General features: G+C 46.3%; 2 protein-coding genes across 3 annotated transcripts in view; one reads left to right on the forward strand and one right to left on the reverse strand.

The window, feature by feature from the left end:
- Positions 1-4: 4 nt before the first annotated feature.
- On the reverse strand, positions 5-14,197 carry LOC118092668 (nicotinamide riboside kinase 2). The gene is made up of 8 exons (XM_035131017.2): positions 13,933-14,197; positions 10,682-10,772; positions 8,470-8,515; positions 8,134-8,314; positions 2,660-2,731; positions 2,364-2,470; positions 546-628; positions 5-206 (listed from the first exon to the last, which is right to left on the reverse strand). Exons 1-8 carry the CDS (start codon positions 13,956-13,958, stop codon positions 201-203), a joined length of 612 nt encoding a protein of 203 aa, XP_034986908.2. The 5' UTR covers positions 13,959-14,197; the 3' UTR covers positions 5-200.
- Positions 14,198-20,700: 6,503 nt separating this feature from the next.
- The window catches only part of SPPL2A (signal peptide peptidase like 2A), a 37,090-nt gene continuing 32,134 nt past the window's right edge, over positions 20,701-25,656 (forward strand). For both annotated transcript variants that reach the window (XM_035131169.2, XM_035131170.2), the window contains exon 1: positions 20,701-21,271. In XM_035131169.2, the coding sequence (XP_034987060.1) occupies positions 21,218-21,271 (54 nt within the window). In that variant the 5' untranslated portion in view covers positions 20,701-21,217. The remainder of the gene's footprint in view (positions 21,272-25,656) is intronic.

A 25,656-nucleotide genomic window follows, 5' to 3' on the forward strand; every position in this document is an offset into this window, starting at 1 on the left:
AAGCTTTGAAGGTGGTAAATGCTTTTTAATCAAGGCCACATTTTAGAGACTTAAGTCAGCAAGAAAAATGTATTTATTAAAAGCAAAGGGGGGGATCTTCATAGAAGTTGGAACTTTACTGCCAAGCCAGGCATATGTAGGAAAAAAATAAGTTACTGAACAAGTGTCTTCTACTTCACAAGAATCCTCCAACCACTTGTCTATCTCTGTAAAAAAAGAAAGAAAGAAACATTAAGGGAGTGACTGCTACACATACTTTACATAAACACATTTTCCAATAGAGGTAATTATATGCTTATAACAGCTGTATGACATGGGATGTAGCCTTTATATAGTTGCAATCATTGAAAAAAAATCATTATTTGAGAGATTTCTCACCATCAAGTACCTGTTAGCAACCCTAGCAGGTAGCCCAAATTAAAAAACAGAGCATGCATGCACATGCACACAGATGTACTTTTTTGGAACTGTATTGAGAGTTAATCATCTTACACGGAACAATCTGCAACTCGTTTTGCCCCCCCTTACTTAAGAACAATTCCTACCAGCAGTTCTTCTAAGCTGTTCTGAATGTGTCCATAGACTTCATTAAAGAGCTCCTCTCTTGATTTTCTTCCATCCAACTGAACTGAAATATAAAACACCACCATTTGAAGAAGCAAGCAAGCAAGCTGAAATAAGCTAGTTATTTTAAGTATTGCTATTTCTGTGTATGCCAGGCGCACAGATCTGCACATGTGATGCATTTTTAAATCTGGCCAACAAGAGTTAGGGGGAGGAGGAAAGCAGATGTTTAAGATTCACAAAGATCTTCCTGAATGAATGCAGTTTCATTTTCATGAATATATACTGGATTATTCAAAGTTTTCAGACCCCTTACAGGCCTGATTCGGATGTAACAAAATACTGGTTTGTTGTTACAATGGGAATTTTACAGTTTCTGATCCTAGTAATGAACCATGGCAATTCAGCAAACAGGAAATAAAGTACAGTTCAAAGTACAGTGGTACCTCGACTTACGAAGACGATCTGTTCCGCAGCCGTCTTCGTAAGTATAGGTTTTCGGATGTCAAAGTGTCGCTACGGCGCATGCACGAAGCATGACTTTGTGCTTCTGCGCATGCGCCAGGTGCGCACGTCGAAAGGACTTCCGGGGGTTGTCGACTTCGGAAGTCGAAACCTTCGGAAGTCGAAGCGTTCGGATGTCAAGGTATGACTGTATAGTTTGTTAACAAACTAGGAAGAGTGGTTTTCAACCGCCGTGGCACTGGGGTGCCTTGAATGATGGTTGGGGTGCCGCAGGCAACCCTGGCCTGTCCCTTTTTCCTTCCCTCCTACTATGCCCTCAACACATCTCTGCCTCCCAAAGGCTTGCACAGCTGTTTGTTGCAGCAGCCTTGGCTATGAGCTCCCCAGGCAAATGGTGCCTCTGGGGGAGTCCAGGGGTTGCTTCCCAGGCACCTGCGGGGCAGTATGAGGAGGCACCTCTCTTTGGGGCAAGGTAAGCAGCTCAGAGATCGGGGCAGCAGCTGCCCAGAGGACTCCCAATGAGAGAGGAGAAGAGAGGAGGCTGATGGAACCCTCCACAAAGGAGGGGTGAGGGGCTGCCAGCTCTGCAGGCAAGGGGTGACATAACTGGGCTCCTGAGCCCCGCAGGGGTGCCACAGAAAGAAAGTAGTTAGTCAAGGGAGCCATGGACCTCAAAAGGTTGAAAGCCTCTGAGCTAGGATACGGATTACAGATTACTGTAAAGTTTTGTGCCTGCAGTGAGTAAAATTGTCCCCAGACAACTAAGCAAGCCCATCCAAACCACCTACCCTTTTAGCCCCCCCCCCAATATTGCTGAACTATAACTCTCTTCAGCCCCAGCAAGGGAGCTGGGAGTTGTAGTTTAGCAACATCTGGAGGGCCAAAGGTGTTCTAGCCCAAAGACAGATTTGTAAGCTTTGAGTACACCATATCCCACTCGTTTCTAATTTGAAAACTTGTTCTGAATCTTGGGGCAGAAAGTTTAGTATCCATGTGATATGAAAGCATCCTTTGCAGCCCCAGCTGTTTGAAGCTGTGTAAAGGAGACAATCTGGGCTGCTAGAGAAGGACTACTATAAAGTGAAAGATGGGCAGATCAACACTGCCCTACTCAATTCAACACTGCCCTACTCAAACAGTCATATTCTTTAATGAGCAACTGTTGCAGCTTGAGCAAATCAATCATTTCAATAACACTTATATTTCACACTGGTAAAATCACTGTGGGAACATTGCCTTTGAAAATGCAGAAAATAAAATCTTAAACTTGTAACACCTACCACACAGAATACAAACATCTTTAAAACTGACCCCATGCCCCAATTTAAACTTACCCACATCAACATTAAGGTCTTCCATTAGCTTCTTATGTTTGACATACATGGGCCAGACGTGACCATCAAACAAACCCGGTGGATCTGGTACAGTGTAATTCCTTGAACTAAAAATTTGGGGAAAAGGGAGAAAAATACACCCTAAGTTTCAGCTTGAATGTGATTGCAGTGCTACCTACTAAATTAAGAGAGTCCTTTGCTCATGCAAACCCTATTTACTTATTTAGTCGTCTCAACATGACTTTTCAGATTATCAAACAACTTGTGCTATTTGTAGGGTATGTGTGTGGGCTTACCTTCTCCTCCTCTTGCATTCTTCATAGGGAATAGAAAGAAAATACCGGTAGTCAAATACATCAATCAGGGGCCTAAAAAGAAAAGAAAAGGTGACCTGGGTATTGTTGTTTTAATACAACAAAGGAAAACCCCTCATGAATAATACCAAATGGTCTAGTGTCCTTTATCCAACAATGGGCATCAACACAATAGTTACATCCAGCAACCAGGACATTGCCTCTTACGTGGCTCATAGCCAAGAACCATTGACAGGCATATTCCCCATGAATTGTCTAATCCCCTATTAAAGCCATTTAAGCTGCAACCATGTTTTGCAGCAGTGAATGTAATACATTAAGCTCCTGTGAAAGAATATTTTCTTTTCTGTCCTGAATGGTCTGCTCATCAAATTCATTATGTGAAATCCATAACCATGAATAATATGTCATACCCTCTCCTACACTGGTTGTTATAAACTGAAAAGCCCACATGCTTTCCCTTTCCACCCTTTGATATTTTATATTTCCCTTTGCTACACCTTTACAGCTCTATCATACTTTTACTAAAGACTGAGCAACCAGAAGTGTACACAATACAGTGACTCTCAACTTACCCTGGCGGGGGGGGGGGTTATCTTTGGATAATAATAATATTTTATTTATATCCCACCCTCCCCGGCCAAAGCCAGGCTCAGAGTGGCTAACATCATACAAGTAAGAGAAGATAGCACCTAGACCCAACAGTGCGTATGGTCAAAACTCACTGGGATCAACGGCAGGTAGGATTGCCAGTCTTTTCCCCATATACCTGCCTCCTCTTCTACGGTAATTATTTTTTAAATTGCCAAGTGCATAAAGCTGAATGTTGACAAACACTTGTAAGTTGTAAATTACCTGCACTCTCAATGTAGTCACATAAAATTTCCATCAGGGCAACAATGTGTCATTTTACTTTCAATTCCTAGCATGGACCTTTATTTTCAAGGCTGCCAAGAGGCTTGATGATTTGATATTATTACACACTATAACAAAATATCTTTCCTGAAGTGTTGATGCCAGTTCATGGATGTAAGAGAGAGGGCTTGCAGAGAGCAGCCCACTCTGCTTACTTCCACCAGATGGGAGAGCAGCAGCAAGTCTGGGAGTTCAAATCAGGAACAGGAAGGGTTAAGACGGGTCCAGGGCTCTGCAGAGTCCTGGTGGCTCAGCTCCAGGTTGGTAGCAGGGAAGCAGGGGAGGAGCTAGCTTCAGCAGGGGCTGGAAAGGAGGGAGGAGAGAGAACGGCACCTCAGGAGCCTGGTTTGGGACCACGGAGGACCCATAGAGCAAGGAGGAGGGGCGTTTGGAGTCTTAAAAGGGGGGTCAGAGCCCACGAGACGCCATTGTGGGCTTCTGCCCCATGCAGAGCAGACATGATTTGAGACATCTCACCACTGTATATAGCATGCACAATAAAACTATGAAAATCCAGAGGATGTGTGGAGTGCTTACTCGGGACTAGCCAACACCCCATCTGTGACAGCAAGCCCACAATCTCTTGATGGCTACCCCGAGGGAAGAGGGCTGCAAATGTAGCAGCCGGCATGAAGTTGGCAGCATCTAAAGCAGAAGAGAGAGATGCCGAGGGAGGATTGGCATGAGTTGCCAGCACCCTGCAACTATGGAACGGCTCAAGCACCAGGTAGGCACCCGGGCACAGGGGAAGCCAAGCTTAGTGAACCGAGCAGCTCGGAACACAGCCAAGCCAGAGGAGCGGAGGCTGGACAAGCAGAGAGGACACTCGGGACGGGCCAGCACTTTGTAGGGCGACCCTCAGCACAAGCTGGCTCTAAGACTGAGAGGCATGGTGGCGTGGAAGTGCAGGAGGCTGAGAGGCGAGTCCGGGCAGAGGGGACAGACGGAGGGGAAAGGCAGCGGCCACAAGTTCCCATACAGTCCCGGGGAGGCAGCTGCAGCACAGCACAGCCCCCTCCAGCCAGATGTGATGCAGCGGGACAAAGCCCGTGCGCGGGTACTTTCAAACGCTGACGCGGGAAAACAGAGGGAAGAGAAAGGCGGGAGATGCCTTTACAATGCACCCAGCCACTGGGTGGAACACTGCCCCCAGAGGAAGGAATGGCGAGAGCAGGCAGGCACAGACACAAGCCTGGATGCCAGATCAGGAGGGGAGGGGCCAGGCAGAGCACCAACAACTGAGCCCTCCTGTAACACCCCACAGCACGACAAAGAGATGGAAGTGAGTCTGCAGCTGCCAAGAGGCCAGACCCAGGAGACAGTCGGGCTTCTCCGCAGGGGCAGCAGCAACGATTTCCTATCGGTGGACTTTGCTAGGCAGAATCAGATTCCCCTTTTCCCAAGGAAGCTTCCCATGAGCGTCTCGGCCATAGACGGCAGGGAATTGCAGGAGGGTGAGGTCACGCAACAGACCCCCTCTCGGAAGATGACAGTGAACAAGCACGCAGAAGTGCTAGCTTTGGACTTAATGGACAATGACCCTGTGGGCAGCCAGCGCCGGGGAGATCTCACCTTTGGAGATGCAGACGGCAAGGAGCACTGCAGGAAAGAAGGAGAATCCTCAGGATCGCACCACATCAGCTCCCCAGGCGGATGGAACGACGCAGAGGCGGGGATGCAGGAAGAGAAACTGAGCCGACTCACCAAAGAGGACACTTTTACCCAGAACATACGGAGGGACTTGAGGGAGAAAAAGGGGGCAGGGGAAGGGCTTGCCGAGAAAGAGGGGTTACTCTTTAGCAATGATGCCCGGTATATGCCCCAGGACTCCCTCAGAGGGAAGATTCTCAGGCAATATCATGACAACCCCACGGAGGGGCATGCAGTACATGTCTTCACGAGGCTCACACCCAGTAAGGCCAGTCTTGGGCGAAACCCCAGAGCCTTCCCAGAGCAGGGGGAGGGGGAGATTGGGGGACCACCTATTGAGGCATGGGGTGAGAGGAGGGAGACAGTACACCAACAACTGGATGGAGACGTGGCAAGGAGCAATGAGGCTTACAAGGAGGGGGCAGACCATCACGGGGGACTGGAGAAGGTCTTCCACGGAGGCGACAGGGTCTGGCTGTGGTCAGAAGGCCTTCCCATGGGGGGAAGGGGGAAGAAGCTGGCACCCAGAAGGCTGGGGCCCTTCAAGGTTCTGACACAGATCAACCCTGTCACCTTCAGGGGGGAAGTACCTACAGCGAGAAAGGTCCATCCCGTGGGTCACAGGTCTTTGCTCTCACACTTTAGGGAAAGCCCAAGGTTCAGAGGACGTGACACACATCCAACACAAGACGCTGACAGGAGGGAGGGGGAGGAAATCACACAAAAGACACTAGACAGAAGGGTGGAGGGAGAAGGCAGCCAAGAGGTTCCAGAAAGAAAGGAAGAGGAGGAGGTCTACAGTGCCACAGCGAGCCCGGGCTCCCGGTGGGGGGAGGGGGGGTTAAAATGTCTGATGGCCAGGCAGGGCACTCCTGCTTCCCAAAACGCGGAGGCAACCACGCACACCATGCAAGGGGAGGACCGCACACTGGAACTGCACGCTCCTTTCTCCCACAGACCCAAACCACCACACGTCAGTAGCACAGGGAACACAGAGGGGGAGGGCGATCCCAGGTGGGGAGCAGGGGAGACGCAGACCCAAGGAGCCCTCCGGGAATCGGAAGCAATTTTCCAGAGGGAGGAGGAGGATGACAACGGAAGGAACTACACGGACCAGCCACCCAGCACCGACGGGGAACAGGATTTTACACACACTACAGAGGAGGAAGACCTGTCAGGCTTCCAGCCCTCTTTACAGACATCAGACCAGGCAAACCAGGCCTCAGAAAGGGGGGGGGAGCCTGGAGGGGGGGTGGATGTAAGAGAGAGGGCTTGCAGAGAGCAGCCCACTCTGCTTACTTCCACCAGATGGGAGAGCAGCAGCAAGTCTGGGAGTTCAAATCAGGAACAGGAAGGGTTAAGACGGGTCCAGGGCTCTGCAGAGTCCTGGTGGCTCAGCTCCAGGTTGGTAGCAGGGAAGCAGGGGAGGAGCTAGCTTCAGCAGGGGCTGGAAAGGAGGGAGGAGAGAGAACGGCACCTCAGGAGCCTGGTTTGGGACCACGGAGGACCCATAGAGCAAGGAGGAGGGGCGTTTGGAGTCTTAAAAGGGGGGTCAGAGCCCACGAGACGCCATTGTGGGCTTCTGCCCCATGCAGAGCAGACATGATTTGAGACATCTCACCACTGTATATAGCATGCACAATAAAACTATGAAAATCCAGAGGATGTGTGGAGTGCTTACTCGGGACTAGCCAACACCCCATCTGTGACAATATCCTTGCAGCATGCATGTGAATGTTATTGCCACAATGTGCATCATTTTACATTTATTAACACTGAAACTCATTTGCCATTTTGTTGCCTGTTCACTCAACTTGGACAAGTCCTTGTGAGAACTGGTCTTCAACTGGTGGGTTGGGCACTATCACCATACAGTGGTACCTTGGAAGTCGAATGGAATCCGTTCCGTAAGTCTGTTCAACTTCCAAAACATTCAGAAACCAAGGCGCAGCTTCCAACTGGCTGCAGGAAGCTCCTGCAGCCAATCAGAAGCCGCGTCAGACGTTCGACTTCCAAAGAACGTTCACAAACCGGAACACTCACTTTCGGGTTTGCGGCGTTTGTGAGCCAATACGTTTGACTCGCAAGGCGTTCAGGATCCAAGGTAGGACTGTACAATATGAAATTTTAAAAATTAAGAAATGGGGCCCCAAATGCATGTTTGGGTTAAAGGTTGAAGATACCTGCTTTAGAGTTCTCTGTAATCAGCTTAGATTTTCACCATCTCAGACATTGTGGTGTCACATTCACAATTTTAACTATTTCACAGCTCACCCGGATAGTTAAGAATAGCACTAGTCCCAATACGTATCCTTGGCAGATAGCACAACGTAACCCTTTGTTCTTGCCGTTTTCTGCTCTTGAACTCAAATGACCCATAAAAGAACTGGCAATTCTAACCCATGATCATTAAGTTCACTCAGGAGATTTTGGCGAGGGAGATGATCCAAAGCTGTTTGGAAGTCCAAGTCCCTTACTATAGGCTTGCTCATATTCAAGCTGCAATCAGGAATATAAATTTTAAAATGCTTGCTAAGATTTGAGTTTCCTCATTGAAAATATGCCAACCAACCTAGTCCTTCATTTCTGCCCTGGTCACATTTTGAAAGAACTGCCCTTCAGAACAGCAAGTATCTATCATGCACCAGAACAAGTAATGGTTATGTTATCAGTTTGCTGTTATGTGCCCATACAATTAAAAATAATCACACAACACTCATGACATTATCAAAGACCTGCCAAGCAGCTGCTAGCAGTTATGTGATTAGATACAGACAGCTGGAACAGCTTTAGGAATATTACGTTTTACTTACAAACAGAAGGGATCATTGAAATGTCATGACTCTAAAGTAATCACCTAATTAAACTCATTAACCATGTGCTTCAGTTACCTGTAAGTATAAAGCAAGAATCCTTCTACGATAAGAATATGGATGGTATCATCCTCCTCTGAATCCTCTATTGCTCTAGTATCTAGTGTGTTAATGCCATGAGATCGTTCAAACTTGATTGGGTTTTTCTTCCAAGCGTTGATGGTACTCATCATTGCATCCATGTCCAAAGCACTAATAACTAAGACAAAAAAGCAGTAAATTCATTAGATTCAAGAAAAACACACGTTATCAAAGTTATGAATTCCAAGGGACTCTACCAACTCACACCCTATTGTGCAGTTCTAGGACTAGAATTTTTATTTTTAGTATTGCATGGATATAAACAGAACTTACCATCATACTGTTTAAATCCATCTTCAACCTTTATTTCATCCTGGGGCTGAAACAGAATAAGAACTGTCTACAGAACTGCTAACATATTCAACATCCATTTTAAGAAGAGCATGATGGGTAAAAGAGCCTGTTGAAACTGATTTCTGGTAACTTACTGCCCTTAAAAATGTTTTACAGCTGCACCTTCAATAAATGTAAGTAGTGTAGACCTACAAGACAGTAACAAGACACTTCACCCTTTATCTAATCACTACCACAAGCACACCTAACCTACTTTCAAAAACAGAAATGTCATCCAGAGGCCACACTGGGGTCTTATCCACAGACTGCAGAACAACTCCCATGCATCAACCCTCCTCCCAAAGTAAATTGATGTAGCAAAACAGAAACAAGGCCAAGAAGACAAAGAAGAACGTCCTAAAACATCAGGTAGGAACAGTATGAAACCCCATTAAGTTACCAAGTTGGAGAAAACAAATGTTGCTGGCTATGGAGCAGTTTCACCAAGAGTGGGTTGATTCTATACTCCTAGGATCCAAAGTTACCAACTGAGTGGTCAATGCCGGGGGTGGGAGAAAGAGAAATAAGGGGAGCAATTTGCACACAGTGTGGAAAAAAGGTCTAGGTGGGCTAAATTATGTCCCATATCACATATGTTTAAAGTAGAGGTAATTAAATACAACCACGGGAGATCTGCATATTTGAAACCAAATTTCTCTTAATATTTAAGAGTATCTAATTTTTACAGCAAAAAGAGGTGGTGTGTCCAGCCTTCTATCTCTCCCTCCAGATGTGTTCTTCTCAGCTAAGTTCCAATACTAGACATGAGCTAAGCTGTAAGATTAAGAGAGGCTATGGGGAAGTATACAATGGACACAGGGCCCTCACTCACCATCCCATTCAGCTGTTAGAAGTGAATACCTTGTCCCCCTTTTTTCTTGGAGAGGGGAGCAGATCCAGTTTTAAATGTATGGATCTGCTGCTGATGCTATCTAGAGTCTTATTGCCAAGTTAAGAATTCAGGTGAACATTCTGTATTAAAGTAGCCAACATTTGCAATTAGGTAAGGTAACACCAACAAACCAACATGTTTTTGCATATTTTATCATGTTAGTTGTGAGGAAAACAAGCTATTCTCATCACCGAAGCCCCACTCCCTAACCTCTGCAAATAGCAGGTTATTTTCTAACACATCTGCAAAACTCTCCTCAGTTATAACAACTAGAAATCTGCCACACCAAGGTATGGCCAGTACAAAAATCCATTTTAGCAGGACCATTTGTATTCTAGTATTTGCCCTGCAAAACATTACTATGGCTGTGGGACAAAAAGGGAAAATACCACTTTTGTAAGAGATGAACAACTTCTTTGGGCATTACTTACACAAATGAGTCATAAGGTTAATAACTGGTACCTAAGATTGCTTTTTACATCATTCTTTTTTCTTTGTGAGTCACCTATTTTAGACTGTAATCTGGGGGGCAGGGACTGTCTTACTACCGTACTTGATCTTGTTAAGCCACTTTGGGAGCCTTCTTGACTAAGAAGTAGAGTTAAAAGTGCTTTAAATAAATAATGCTGGTTTTAACAGCTTACTGGACAACATATGATCAACTAATATTAACTTCTGCATACAGTGGCCATTATTCAGCACAAACAGAGGTAGTCAGATGGCTGCCCTAGAAGGTCAGAACAGCAGTTCTGCCCATGTTATGTAGAAGTTCAGCTCTGTTTGTGCACAGGTGACGGCACAACAGAAATTTCTCAATCATGTAGATATTGACACTGATACACAATTGTGGATATTAGATACTAAAGCATCCTTTGTGGTTTACTTGCTGCAGCAGAAAGTCTGCACCAATCTATTACTGTTGTGGGACTATATGGGAGACTCCAGCCACCACTCCTTCCACAGACACCTGACTGAAATAGGATGTATTTTGGATTCAGCACTCAGAACACTGGGTGTTGATGGCCCTAGCACTGCCACACAGTACAACCCTCATCTTAAGAATTCAACCCATTTCCCAAAGCCACCTTATATGGAAAGGGTCAAGTGAAGTACCCCTTACAGACTGCAATACGTCTATAATACGTAGTCTACTTACAACAGATTGCAGGATTTCTTCAAAACGGGATATGGTAGGAGGTGATGCAAGGAATGTGGGGATTATAGAAGGGTATACATTATACAAACTAAATTCTGCCTCACCTTAAAGAAGTCGTCTTGGTGCACAACACTGCAATTAGGCAGTGCCTGCATAAGTTTGTTGGTCAGGGTGGTCTTCCCACCATTGGTGATCCTGAAATAAGAATGGGGGAGGAAGGATGGAAGAAGAAAGTTGTGAATTAAATTAGAAAACATGCAGACTTCAAACACATCTGAGGGAAGCAAGAAACTTCTCTGTGCGGGAAAACTTTGCGAGGAGATGAGTGAACCAAAGAGATAAAGAAGGGGAAATATGAAACTAGCTGCTAGAAAAGACAGCTGTACTTCCTGATTCTGCTTATAGCGACAGCAAACTATGTCCTGATTACCGCCCATAAGCTTCCCTTCTGTCTGTCTGTCTGTCTGTCTGGCGCTATCTCTCTCTCACTCACACACACACACACACACAGTCTACCATTTTAAAACATCCTCAGTTAAAACAAAAACTTAAGACTCAAAGGCGTAGCCATGTCAGCTTCCTGCAGCTAAACAGCAAAGCACCATTTATTGTAGCTTTGAAGACACACAATTTTCTTAGTCAGATACATTAAGTCTTTGTTTTATCACTGCATTTATTCATAGACAAGCCAAAGTAAAGTACAGTATATTCCTGCATATAAGAATACTTTTTAACCCAGGAAAATTTTCTCAAAAGTTGGGGGTCATCTTATACACTGGGTCATATTTCTTATACAGCGAGTATATCCCAAACTCTATACAGTGGTACCTCTACTTACGAATAACTCTACTTACGAATGTTTCTACTTATGAATGGAGTTCCATCTGCCATCTTGGATGTGGTTTAGATAGGATTTTTTCTACTTACGAATTTTTAGATAGGGTTGCTTCTACTTACGAATTTTTTCTCCAAATGCATTCCTATGGGATTCGACTTACAATTTTTTTTCCTACTTACGAATGTGCGTTCAGAACGCATTAAATTCGTAAGTAGAAGTACCACTGTATTTTAACTGGAAAAGTTGGGGGTCGTCTTATACGCCGGAATATACGGTACTAGTTAAAATAGTTTTAGGGCACCCTAACCAGCCATAAACTCTGGGCCAATCACACCCTTTCAGCCTAGCTCAGAGTTGTCAATGCCAAGTAGAACCACGTATGTGCATTTGGCCTCAAGTGTTCTGATGGCGCAAATCACAGTCCCATCTAGGCCAGCATCCTGTCTCCCACAGTGGCCAACCAGATACCTACAGGTAGCCCACAAGCAGGACAAAAGGACAATAGTCCTCTCCCACTGTTGTTCTCCCAAAACTGGTATTCAGTGCTATGCTGCTTCTGTTCCTGGGGGAAGCAGGCATAGGAGCCACTGTTAACTTAATCTTCTGTGAAGCTGTCTTAAGCCCTTTCCTTGGATAAAGGGCAAGATAAAAATATAATTTTAAAAAAGCTGTGCCGTCGTCGCATGGGTTCTTAAGCAGCCTCCCCAACCAGGCACATAATCTAGCTTCTGATCACCCAACTGGTTTTAACACACATGTTTATTAAACAACCAATACCATGCAATGCAAGATCTCCATAAAAACCAAATAACAGAAATCACTGGGTGAAAGCTGCCCAAAAGCCCAGAGGTAGCATTACCGGTATTATCAATTTACAATGGGGTGGAAGGTTCACAGGCTATGAAGGATTTGCTCACAAATTTATTGACTGCTGCACAAATTATTATAGCAAGGAAGTGGAAGGGGCAAGCAGAATATAAAAAGAAAGTATGATACAAAGAAGTGTGGGATATAGTTATTAATAATAAATTAACAAGCAACATTAAAGAATATGCAGGATAAATGATTTTGAGGAGATATGGAAAGTGTTTGTAGAATATGTACTGTTAAAATGGAAATGGGTCAAGCCATCGCAAGAGGTGTTGAAATTTTGGGAGTTTGCATAGTTAAAATGGAAATGTCCCCGTGGTGGGGTGCACATTTTTATTCTTATCTATTTATTATTATTAATTTGTCAAAATAAAAAAGAATGTATAAAATTAATAAAATTAAAATTAAAAGAGAGAAAATGAAACAGTCGCATGCAACCAGCCCCGCCTCACACTTTTAACATCCTACACCATAACCTCAACAGCTGCTGCAACACAGATTGGAAACAAGGCACGTGGCAATGGCTGCCAGATCTTGCACATGGGCAGCAGACAGGGCAGCAGTCATTGGCAGCCCCGGGAGGAGGGTGTGTGTGGCTGCTGCTTCAGAAGAAAACCATCCTGGGCCCCATGTATGCGTCACAAGCAGCAGCAGCAGCAGCAACTCGCTCTGCTCTCGCTGCCCCCATCACTTTCCCTACCAGAAACAATGCTCAGCTCTACTTGCCCTGCAGGGAGGGTAAAGCTGCCCTCTAAGCCAACTGCTACTCAAATAAAAATTAAAATAATAAAGAAACAACAGGGATGGAAGCCTAGCCTGGATCCTCCAAATAAGCACCTGTGTAATTTGCCACTTTGTTCTGGCTCTTTCCCTCCCATCTCTCCACCTTCCCCTTTTGCCCTTGGTGCGCCTTTTCTGCCAACCTGATGGCATTGCAAGCCCCTCCACAAAAATCTGTTTTAAAGGCCGCCTTAGTTTTTTTTTAAAAAGGTGTTCCACAACTAACATTTTATATTATTTTATGTAACCTGTTGCTGCTGCTTGTTTTTAAATCCGCCAGTTATGTAAATGAAGTTTATTTATTGGGGTCAATCATAATACAAACGAGAGCAAGCATTAAAAAAGTTAAAATAAAATTCAGCCCTCTCTTCTTTCTCTCCCCAATCCCCTAGTAACAAAACTGAACCGCTCTGGGAGAAACAATAGCCATCTGAATAGAGGAGATAATAAATTAGTATTATTATTAATAGCAGCAGCACGGCGAATATATGTCGAACCAAACCCATGCGCCCCCGTCCCCGTTTGATAATAACAGTAATAATTATAATAAAGTAATGATTATATTAAAATGAAATCAAAAACGAAATGAAAATAAAATAAAAATATCAACAGCAGCACGGCAAATATATGTCGACCCAAAGCCACGCGCCCCCGTCCCCGCTTGATAATAACAGTAATAATTACAATAAAGTAATAATTATAATAAAATAAAAATCAAAGCAAGTGAAAATAAAATAAAAATAGCAGCAGCAGCATGGCGAATATTATGTCGGTCCAAAGCCATGCGCCCCCCCCCCGCCGGGGCTTGGCTCCCGCGCGCGCCTTTCCCGCGCGCGCCCGCGCCCCACGCGCCAAAATCCTCCTCACCCGCCAATGCCGACGATGACTTTCATGATGGTGATGTTGCTGCGCGCGAGGCCCGGAGGCGTCGGCGGCGTCGGCTTCCCTCACAGTCGGTCCCTTCCGAGGCTAGAGGAGGAGGAGGACGAGGAAGAGGAGGACAGAGAAGGGGGAAGAGAGGAACCACGAACGTCAGCTCCCGAGGGGCGCCATTATCTCCGGGAAACGGCGGCAAGAGGGAGAGCCGTCCGCGCCGCGGCGAAGCGCACGCCGAAAAGAAGAGCGAACTAACGGCTGCGCGCGCCTCTCGCCTGTCCGCCGAGGCGACACGCGCGCTCATTGGGCGGGAAGGGTCGCCGCCGCCGCTGCCTCAGCCAACCAACGGGCTCGGAGCGCCGGCAGAATGTTCACACTGTCCAACCCTGGAGCAGAAACGAAGGCGGGTTCGACTCCTACTGGCCAATCGCTCGCTCGTCCTCGGTCCCCGCCCCCTGGTAACCCTGGACACGCCCCCTCGTGCAACCTTGCAATGACTTCTCGCCCAACACACGTTTCCCTTTTCTTTACAGCTTCCGGGGAGGGTGGAGGCAGCAGATTGGGGTGAGGAAGGTTACTGGCGGCAGCAGGCGGTGTTTGTTTTTATTTTATTTTTCACTGAGGAGGGTAGACGGAACCATGAACGGTAGCTTATAATCGGTGCTTTTTTTCTTTAAAAATGTTTAGGGGTACTCTCATTTTGACTCAAGAAAATCACAATTTTATACAGTAGTTCAAATCGGGGAAAACATACAGTAAAAGGACATTGGGGGTAGCAATAGAACTGACGATTCACTGTGCTAGAGAAGGAACTGAAAAATTCAAAAAAAATTAGTTTCTTCTCCCGTTAGATTCACAAAATGTTTAGGGGTATGCGTACCCCCAGAAAAAAAGAACTGCTTTTTCTCTTGTAGGCTCATTCGATCATGTGGAAGGTCTTGTTTTATTTGTTTGAATTATTGAATTTACCAGTATATACCGCCCTATACCCAGAGGTCTCCACTGCAGTGGAAGACAGGAGTGCCTGAAGAGTCGGACACAACTAAACAACAACAACCCAAAGGTTTCAGGGCAGTTCATAGAAAATATCACAATATATAAAATAAAAACAATAACCCAAAAAAGAGTCACATTTTTAAAAGGGCATAGGTCTAGGATGTCAATCGGGTCAACCAAAGGCCTGGTTAAAAGAACATTTTTGCCTGGCGCCTAGTGGTAGATAATGAAGGCACCAGGCGAACCTCCCTGGGGAAGAACATTTCACAGACGGAATTAAAAGGATCCGTGGAAATTTCAAAAATGATAAAACGGACGTTCATATAAGAATCACAGTGTCTCAAACGTTAACGAGCTGGGTGATCCTATACTGTATACACTTAATGTACTTGGTTAAACTCTCAATGTGGTCAGTGCAGCTGACTTAGGATGAGTGTATTGCCAAGCAGCAATACGCTTACCTGGGAGTAAGTCGTATTGAACTCATGGGACTTACTTTCAAGTAGTCATTGTATAGGATTGCACTCTTAAAAGGGCGTAGTTTTGTGGACTAGTGTTCTTCAGATGCCTCAAGATGGCTCATTGCTTTTGCTGCCACAGGCCAACGTGTCCATCGCTACAGAAATTAAAACATGCCTGCGGATTCAAAACTGGTGTTGCTGTCTAAATCTGCTGGATATTACCGTGTATATATCTTGCTTCTGGTCCAGGGGTTAAGAAGAGTCGGACACGACTAAACAACAACAACATATCTTGCTTCATAAAGAGCAGGCCCCGTTTTTAATTGGTCAGTTTGTATGGAAACAGTGAAAAGGCAGAAATCCAGTGACTAATGTGAGATCCCCTATTTCTCATGAATGTGCTTTTGGTTGCAACTACATGAGATCGTCATCATCAAAACACCAGCCTATATTCCTCCCCCTTTCCCCCTATGGAGCTCTAGCAATTCTAAATGAAGACAGGCATTATTTTGTCTTATTTTATGCTCTGCCTGACTTTTAGTGACATTAGGCTGCTTGCTTCTACTGTAATTGGGATTCCTTGTTGAATAACTCCTGTTACGTACATTATTATCTGCAGGGCTGGCGGGCGCACTGGTGGACACCAAGGTTCAAAGAACAGCTTGACCTGTTGGATTTTGACCTGTCATATAGCTGTTATATATTTATTAATTTTATTAAATTTCTATTTTATTAAATTTCTGTTAAAGAAACAAGTGGCAGTTCTCATACACACACACAATCTACCTCACCATAAAATGCTGCAATGCAAACCCAGATGTGGACTGTTTAATTGTGATTAGTTTATTCCTTTCACAGGTCAATCTTGAGTGGTGATGGGAACACAAATAGTCCCTATATATTCCTCATGAACAAAAATTTGGATCTCTTGTAGTACCTCGCAAGACTGGGGGCATATTGCAACTATGCAAGCTTGTAAACACTAATTTATATTGGTGCTCAAAATAACTATAGACATCTAAGTGACCGCTATCATATAGGTTCGAAACCTTAATGAAAAATAGGTAAAGGTAAAGGGGCCCCTGACCATCAGGTCCAGTCGTGTCTGACTCTGGGGTTGCGGCCCTCAGCTCTCTATAGGCTGAGGGAGCCAGCGTTTGTCCGCAGACAGCTTCCGGGTCATGTGGCCAGCATGACAGCTGCTTCTGGCGGACCAGAGCAGCGCACAGAAACGCTGTTTACCTTCCCGCCAGAGCGGTACCTATTTATCTACTTGCACTTTGATGTGCTTTTGAACTGCTACGTAGGTGGGCAAGTAAATATGCCTCAGCAAATGAGCCATAACAGTATGTGAGAAGGGCTCCACCTAGAGGAAAACAAAACAGAATGCAGTGGTGATAAACCAGAGGAAATAGAGGTGAAAACAGGATAATCTATGTGCCTATATAAGGAGTGCATACCACATTTTAACCTTCATTTTAGGAAAACTACAGTGTTTAGAGGAGTGGCTGGTTTAGAAGACTTGGCTGTGAGTTTGTTCCTAAATGTTGTTCCTTGCTTTGTAGCACCTCAAATATATTTCATTATGCAAAGTAAAATGGATTTGGTAAAATATGCTGTCTGTCTAAAATACAGCTGATAGCTTTTACTCAAGCGCTTGCATTAAATCAACTCTGTTTGGTATTGAATGATAAGACAAAATATCCCCATATACTATAGACCCTGGCTATTCCTTGTTCAGAAGCTGCTTTTATGTTATAACTTCTGAAGTAGTTATACTTCTGAGGTAGTGAGAGATTTTACTTTCTTTGGTTCCATTATCACTGCAGATGGTGACAGCAGTCATGAAATTAAAAGACGCCTGCCTATTGGGAGAAAACCTAGACAGCATCTTTAAAAGCAGAGACATCACCTTGCCGACAAAGGTCCGTATAGTTAAAGCTATGGTTTTCCAGTAGTGATGTATGGAAGTGAGAGCTGGACCATAAAGAAGGCTGATCGCCGAAGAATTGATGCTTTTGAATTATGGTGCTGGTGGAGACTCTTGAGAGTCCCATGGACTACAAGAAGATCAAACATATCCATTCTGAAGGAAATCAGCTCTGAGTGCTCACTGGAAGGACAGATCGTGAAGCTGAGGCTCCAAAAATTTGGCCACCTCATGAGAAGAGAAGACTCCCTGGAAAAGACCCGGATGCTGGGAAAGATTGAGGGCACAAGGAGAAGGGAACGGCAGAGGACGAGATGGTTGGACAGTGTTCTCGAAGCTACCAACATGAGTCTGACCAAACTGCGGGAAGCAGTGGAAGACAGGAGTGCCTGGTGTGCTCTGGTCCATGGGGTCACGAAGAGTTGGACACGACTAAACAACTGAACAACAACCACAAAAGTCTTTAAGACCTTTCTGGTGACAGTTTTGCAAGATCAACAAAAGCTTCTGAAAATTTTATAAGAATGACTCTTAATGTCAACGAATCTGTTATGTTGCCTAGTTAAGTGTTAGTACTGGAGAGCTTTGTCTTCAATAATTGCTCACAGAATAGTTGGCTTAAAAGGCACTTTGTAGCTTTAGGACACCCTTTGTATTTCTTTGTATGATACCATAGCATTGAGTTGCTATCTTTATGATATCCTCTCTATATTGTACAGCATGCTGAGTGGAATCAGGCTAACTGTAGTCTTAAACGATGAGGACTTGCTCCCTGTTCTTGTAAAGCTAACTGTGGCAGGAACTACCTTCATGTTAAAACATGTATTCCTACTATATATACTCAACATTTTATGTATTGGCAACACTGTGGTCCCTATAGCAGCCCTACTCTCTTAGTACTGTTGAATGGCATAGCAAGATGCATAGAGGTATGGGGAAGAGTACAATTTTGCTTGATAGAATTTCAGATACTTTAAACAAAACCAGGAATATTTTTCCCATTTAGGCAGCTGGAGAGGAAACAACCTGACCAAAGTATTCTAACTATGCATCCTAATCATGCCTGCTTAGAAGTAGCACTTTCATTAATTACATTCCATTTATAATTGACCTGCCTAACAACAAATAATACAATTACAACAAATAAAGGCTTGGCATATCTTGCTTTGCATGTCATGCATCTATCTCATATATTGGTTTCACCTTTTAAATTGTGTTACTGAAATAAATGCACTTTTTCACGATATTCTAATTTTCCGAGTTTCACCTGTACTCATATAAAAATACCAGGCAGGCCCCATGTACTCATGTAAAAATACCGGGCGTAGCCAGGATTTGTTAGGAGGCAGAACATCAGTTTTTTCATTGATTTACTTGTTCTAGGGCAGAGGCAAGTAGGAATTAGGATTTGCTTGCTCTAGGGGGGGCTACACCAATGAGGGCAATTCCTTTATTGGACTAACCAAGATTTCAAACAAAACAATGTGCACATTTTTGAGTGCGCCAGAATTTATCAGGCTAGATGGCTGAAAACACAATGAGGGGGGAAGAGAAGTCTTTTCAAGTAATCTGAGAGTAGGTATCAGATATTCAAATGAGGCCCTTTCAGGTACAGGTTTGTTGTACCCAGGTCTTTTGGAAGAACACATAATAGTTGATCCTGTCTGCAAACCTAGCAACCAGCTGTTAACGGCATTCTGCATCCATAGGTGAAACACAGCCGACTTTAGTAGAGTTGATCTCTACCTCTGACTATATGGGAACTGCTTATTCACGTATCAAAGGAACCTGTGTGTTCTGCCTGAAAATAGAGGCAGAATGGAGCTAGTTTTTAATGTGTGTAGACATGAAGGCTCAAATCATTGTTTTCTTTTTCCCACGAGAGTTGGGTGCAACCTGAAACCTGCAATACACCTGTGGACATCTTATCTGAATGTCTGACACTACTTTCCACACTTTAGACATGCTGACAGCCATAGGTGAGAGCCAAGTGCAGGATGGAGATGAAAGGTAAACAAACTACCCTAGAAGGAGCACAATATGTCCCCCCCACCCCATACACCTGGTCTAAAACACTGAGCCTCTACGGCTTGTCGATCAGAAGGTCGGCGGTTCGAACCCCCGTGACAGAGTGAGTCCCTGTTGCACTGTCCCAGCTCCTGCCAACCTAGCAGTTTGAAATCACACCATGCAAGTAGATAAATAGGTTGTGGGAAGGTAAACGGCGTTTCCGTGCGCTCTGGCTTCCGTCACTGTGTCCCGTTGCGCCAGAAGCAGTTGTCATGCTGGCCACAGTACCTGGAAAGCTGTCTGTGGACAAATACCGGCTCCCTCGGCCTGAAAGCGGAGATGAGTGCCACAAACCCATAGTCACCTTTGACTGGACTTAACCATTCAGGGGTCCTTTACCTTTACACCCAGAATCACCTACACAAACATGGTAAATCATAACATGTCTTCTTCCTGTCTCTAAACTCATGCTTGGAGCAATGATTTCAAATGTAACATTTGACTGTGTAACCTGTGTACCATATAAATCATGGGTCGGCAAACTAAGGCCCGTGGGCCGGATCAGGCCCAATTGCCTTTTAAATCCGGCCTGCGGACAGTCCAGGAACCTCCATGTGGATCGCCAGTGGACGTGTTCTTTCCCTCTCCCTCCCTCCCTCTCCCTCGCAAGACACAGGAGCCGCGGTTGGATGAGTACCCCTCTCAAACGGCCGCCATTTAAGGCAGTCCCTCTCCTGAGCCCTTTCGTGCGCTGCTCATTGTCCCTCATTCATCCCCCCCCAAAAAATAGTCTAGCCCCCCGACAAGGTCTGACGGATAGTGGACCAGCTCCCTGCTGAAAAAGTTTGAGGAGCCCTGATATAAATCCACTGGATGTTAGTAGATTCCAGTAGGGCAGGACCACACCTGGGGCAAATGTCAGGCAACCTGGAATGTCACATGCATCCAAAAAGGGTGACATTGAGCGCATGATTACCAAATATTATGAGTTTTACTAGCCTCAGCAGAACATGCATTCTTTCTGTCCAATATAATTTTTTGGGGGGGGAGGGGGAGATGTTACACTAAAAGACACTATTAAAACAAAGACTAAAAGACATCCTCGGGCTTTTTGAATAATAATAAACTCTTTAAATTTTAAACATCTCATGCCCCACTCCTCCCAAAAGGGAGCTCAGCTGGGCTTGTAAGGTAAGAAAATACGGGGAGGTGGGGGAGGAAAAAAGAGAGAATTTCAAGTGTTTTTAAATTGTGAAATTGCTCTGGAGAGGTTTCATATGGAGCCATACACCTAGTGCCGCCTTGTTTCCTTTACTAAGCGAAAGGGAAGAGACACTTCGGTATTAGGCGTGTTTTGTTTCGGCTTTTGGGAAACTCAGAAACAGGCGCAGGAACCCCGCGAGGAATTCTGAATATGCTCAGAGAACCGTCGGCCGCTCAAACTCGCCCCATTCCCCTACCCGGCAGCCCCCAACCCCCGGGGCCTCAAAAATAAGCAGCCGTCTCTTTCCCCCGCGGTGCCCAAAGGCCTCGAGGGCTGCCCGAGAGAGACCTTGGAGACATCTTGGGCTTCCCCTCAGGCGCTCCGCGCGGGCCGCCTCTCCCCGCGGCGAAATCCCGCCCAGAAAAAGGCCACCCGTTGGGACTCGCTGCTTCAAGACGGCCGGGCGAAACGAAAGGAGAAGCGGAGCAGCTCGACGGCGAAGAGGAGGCTGGCCGTCCGCCCCTCGCGGATACGGCGAGAGAAACCGGGGCGTGATTTCGTTTGGGTCGGGATTTGTGAGTTAAAGAGAAAGAGAGTCGCGGGGGAGAAGGGCCGGAAGGTGCTGCGAGGGAAGAAGACCCGTTTCCAGCGGCGGCGAGGAGTCGAGGAAGGAGGATGGGGGCCGCCCGGCTGCTCCGGGCCGCCCTTTGGGGCCTGCTCCTCCCGCTGGTAAGGGGTTTGCCTGGGCCCGGAAGCGGGCCTCCGAAGCACCGGGCGCCGGTCGTGGCATGCCCCCTCCGGGGGGGGGCGGTCGGGGCGGCTTCCTGAGGGAAACCGGGGAAGCTTTCCTAGCGAGGGGCGTTTCTTAGAGGCAGGGGATCGATCCCGTGTGTGCGTTTGCGATACCGGGTTCTTCTAAAATGCTTTGCCACGTAAACAGAATCACAGTCCGGGACTAACGAAACTTAATGGCTGTGGGTAGATCGGGGGGGGGGGGAGAGAGAGAAAGAGAGAAAAGAAAAGAAACCTCCATGGCTATTGGTAGGTCGGGATGAGGAAGCAAACCGGTACCTTGGCCATTGCCGGCGCTCCCGGCTTCCCTCCCTCCCTCCTCCAGGAGCACCGGATTGGGAACTGAATGTGGAATTAGAATCCGTGGTTCCCAACCTTTTTTTTTGGCCATGCCCCACCTAAGCATCTCTACAATCCTGATTGCCACCCCCCCCCGTGTGACATATTATTTTTATTATTCCAAAAGCGAGCTCCTAGTCACGTGGTGGAGGAAGCCTAAAAGGCCATTCACTGTTAATAACTCATTCTTGAATTGCCCCCCTAAAAATCAAATTGTCCCTCTGTGGGATGTGTGCCCCACGTTGGGAACCACTGAGATCTGATGGGAGATGGTGTGGATTTTTTTTTAACCTGGCTGTTCCTATGAATTCACAAAATGCTTCCAGTTCTAGTAGGTAGGGCTTGAATATGTCATAGATTCCAGGAGGTAATGATGGGTCTGTGTACAGGTTTGCTGTAGATGTGTAGGGTAGTGTGTGTGTATGTACACACATCCTGGCATAATCTCATTCAGCGGCTGTCAGGATAACCGCAAGTCCAGGATGCGGGTCAAGTTTTTTTTTACCCTTAGAAAAGTGCTTAAAGCCCTTTTCCCTGCTTTCAGTTTTGTGAGGGAAAGTCAAAGGGTGCAATTTGCACCATTAGGTTTGGGAGCTAAACTTGCTCCCTGCCTTTAGTAACTGCAGGCATTGAGAATGATGCCAGAGACTTTATCTGCACCCAGGTTGTGTTATTAATGTGATGGAATGGCTCTTAGATTATTACCAGGCCTAAACTTGTATTTGCACTCACTAATGCGGGAGGCAGTGCAAGACAGGAGTGCCTGGCGTGCTCTGGTCCATGGGGTCACGAAGAGTCGGACACGACTATATGACTAAACAACAACAACAATGCGGTTTAAAATAAATGATTTATTTGTTAGTTAGTTCCGATTTCTGCAGCACCTTTCAGCTGAGGATTGCACTGCAGTTTACAGTGTAAAAACACAAAAATACATAAGGTAATAACAATAACACCACACACACTTTAAAAAGACATAGATTGTTTACTTAGCCAAAGACTTGGGAAAGAAGAATGTATTCACCTGGCATCTAAAGATGTGTAATGAAGGTGCCAGGCAAGTCTCACTGGGGAGAGCATTCTACAAGTGAGGAGCCAACGCAGGAAAGACCCGTTCTCATATTGCCACCAGCTGGACCTCTTGTGCAGCAATGAACAAGGACCTCAGTTGATGATTGTAGGGTCCAGGTTGGTTCATATGGGGAGAAGTTCATATGGGGAGAAGTTGGTTCATATGGGGAGAAGTGGTCCTTGATGTATTGTGGTCCTGAGTCATTTAAAAAGAAGAGTTTGGATTTGATATCCCGCTTTTTCACTACCCTTTGTTGTTGTTGTTTAGTCGTGTCCGACTCTTAAGGAGTCTCAAAGCGGCTAACATTCTCCTTTCCCTTCCTCAACCACAACAAACACTCTGTGAGGTGAGTGGGGCTGAGAGACTTCAAAGAATTGTGACTAGCCCAAGGTCACCCAGCAGCTGCATGTGGAGCAGCGAAGATGCGAACCCGGTTCCCCAGATTACGAGTCTACCGCTCTTAACCACTACACCACACTGGCTCTAGGTTAAAAGTAGCACTTTGATTTGGGCCCAGAAATTGGAAGCCAGTGCAGTTGGGCCAGGATTGGTGTTCTTTGCTCAAACCATCTTGCCCCGGAGAGCAACCTGGCCACTGAAGTTTCAGAACCATCTTCAGAGGCAGCCCACATATAACAAGATACAGAAATCTAACCTAGACATTACTAGAGTATAGACCAGGGGTGTCAAACTCAAATTCATCGGGGGCCGCAACAGCAGTTTGGTCACCCTCAAAGGGCCGGTTGTATCTGTAGGACTATGTGTCCACTCTTTATTATCATAAATTATTGTCACTGCATTCAATTATTACCGTTTTTTGTAATAATGTAAGTAATAACTAGCTCTGAAAGCAGAAACATAGTCAGAATAATGGCAAGTAGATATTCAAATGTACAATTATTGTACAATTTATTGAAAAATGATTTTTGGTAACTGCACTTGGTGGTGGAGGCTCGCTAGGGTTTCATGCAGGACCTTTGCAGAGCTACTAGTACCTGGAGATGCTGGGGTCCTTCTGCATGCAGGACAGATGTTCTGCCAGTGAGCCACCACCCTTCACCAAAGGGACCGGCTGAGGTTGACTCACTGGAGCTGCTCTCCTGGTTCCAGGGTTTAAGGGCCAGAAGTATAAAGCAGCATCCTATGTTTCTGAGGAGAGGGAGAGGGAGGGGAGGGGAGGGGAGGAAGGAAGGAAGGAAGGAAGGAAGGAAGGAAGGAAGGAAGAAAAGAGGGAGTGGGAGGGAGAGAGGAAGGAAGGAAAGAGGGGAGAGAAAGAATAGGAAATAAGGAAGGGAATAAAGAAGGAAAGAAAAAGAAAGAGGGAGAGAAGACGGAAAGGGAGAAAGAAGGAAGGAAGTAGAGGGAAAGAGAGAATAAGAATGAGGGAGAGGAAGAAAGATGGGAAGGACGGAAGGAAGGAAGGAAGGAAGGAAGGAAGGAAGGAAGAAAGAAAAGAGGGAGCAGGAGGGAGAGAGGAAGGAAAGAGGTGAGAGAAAGAAGAGTAGGAAAGAAGGAATAAAGAAGGAAAGAAAAAGAAAGAGGGAGAGAAGACAGAGATAAAGAAGGAAGGAGAGGGAAAGAAAGAAAGGGAAGGGGGGGGTCGCTGCCTTGATTCAGCGCCAGAAAAGAGCGCGAAGGGACCCAGGGGCAAAAAGCATTTCCCGTGCAGCGTGAGGCAGCGGGTGTCCGTTTTAGAAGAAGTGCGTAAAGCCTCAGAGTTGCACATTCGTGAGGCTGAGCCACTGCTGAGCTCACGTTCATGAGGCTGAGCCGCGGCAAGAGGAGGAGGAGGTGAGGCAAGAGGAGGCGGAGGCGGTGGCTTGCCAGGTCGGTGCCCGGCAGCGCCGTGCAGAGAGTCCCGAGCCTCTGGGACGCAGCAGTGCTCTGTAGCACTTTGAATCCTCCTCCTCCTCCACACGCCGCTGCTGGGTGCTTTATCTGTGTTTCAGCAGCAGCAGCAGCAGCCGTTTCCAGGCGCCGAGCCGTGGCAGGAGGAGGAGGATTCAAAGTGCTACAGAGCACTGCTGCATGCCAGAGGCTCGGGACTCTCCATGCGGCACTGCTGGGCGCTGACCCGGCAAGCTGCCTCCTCCTTCTCCTGCTGTGGCTCGGGGCGCTCCACGCAGCGCTGCTCTGGCCGCCTTTCTAACCCCCCCCCCCGCCCCAGCTGTTTGTCGGCGCTTTGTCAGCGCGGCGCTTCAGCAGCAAGGTCTCGCTGCTGGGTCCCGCTGGCTGGGGCGCTCGGCGGGCCACATGACGAGGTCTGGCGGGCCAGATTTGGCCCCCGGGCCTTGTGTTTGACACCCGTGGTATAGACGGTTATCCCTATCCGGATAGTGCAGTTTGGGCTACGAGCCAAGGCTGATGGAAGGCACTCCATGCCACTGAGGTCACCTGAGCCATTAGGTCCAGTTGCGGACGACTCTGGGGTTGCGGCGCTCATCTCGTTTTATTGGCCAAGGGAGCCGGCGTATAGCTTCCAGGTCATGTGGCCAGCATGACAAAGCTGCTTCTGGCAAACCAGAGCAGCACATGGAAACGCCGTTTACCTTCCCGCTATAGCGGTTCCTATTTATCTACAGTACTTGCATTTTGATGTGCTTTCGAACTGCTAGGTTGGCAGGAGCTGGGACCAAGCAACGGGAGCTCACCCCGTCACGGGGTGACATCAGTAGCAGCTTGCTAAAAAATCTACTTGTCCAGATGAATCTAAGTGCTTCCTGCTCAGATATGTAGACTCCTTTTGAGGTAAAGAGACCTGCACAGTGCATTCTGTTAACATACCGGTACTTCCATGAGTGGGATTGAGGAAGAATTCTATGTTACATCAGATTTGTATGTCAAAAATCCTTGATAAGTGCAAAGGGACAATTCGGAGAAGAGGTGGGAGGAGAAGCTTAACCCTTTCCCC

Source organism: Zootoca vivipara, chromosome 14 (genome assembly GCF_963506605.1).
Source record: "Zootoca vivipara chromosome 14, rZooViv1.1, whole genome shotgun sequence".
In the NCBI taxonomy this organism is placed as follows: Eukaryota; Metazoa; Chordata; class Lepidosauria; order Squamata; family Lacertidae; genus Zootoca; species Zootoca vivipara.

Bases quoted from the DNA above. Each gene is read 5' to 3' on its own strand.
- LOC118092668 (XM_035131017.2), bottom strand. From the start codon at position 13,958: ATGAAAGTCATCGTCGGCATTGGCGG. The intron at 10,773-13,932 runs GTGAGGAGGATT...TTCTTATTTCAG, and splicing joins GTCATCGTCGGCATTGGCGG to GATCACCAATGGTGGGAAGA. The intron at 629-2,363 runs GTAAGTTTAAAT...TTTATATTTCAG, and splicing joins AGACCTTAATGTTGATGTGG to TTCAGTTGGATGGAAGAAAA.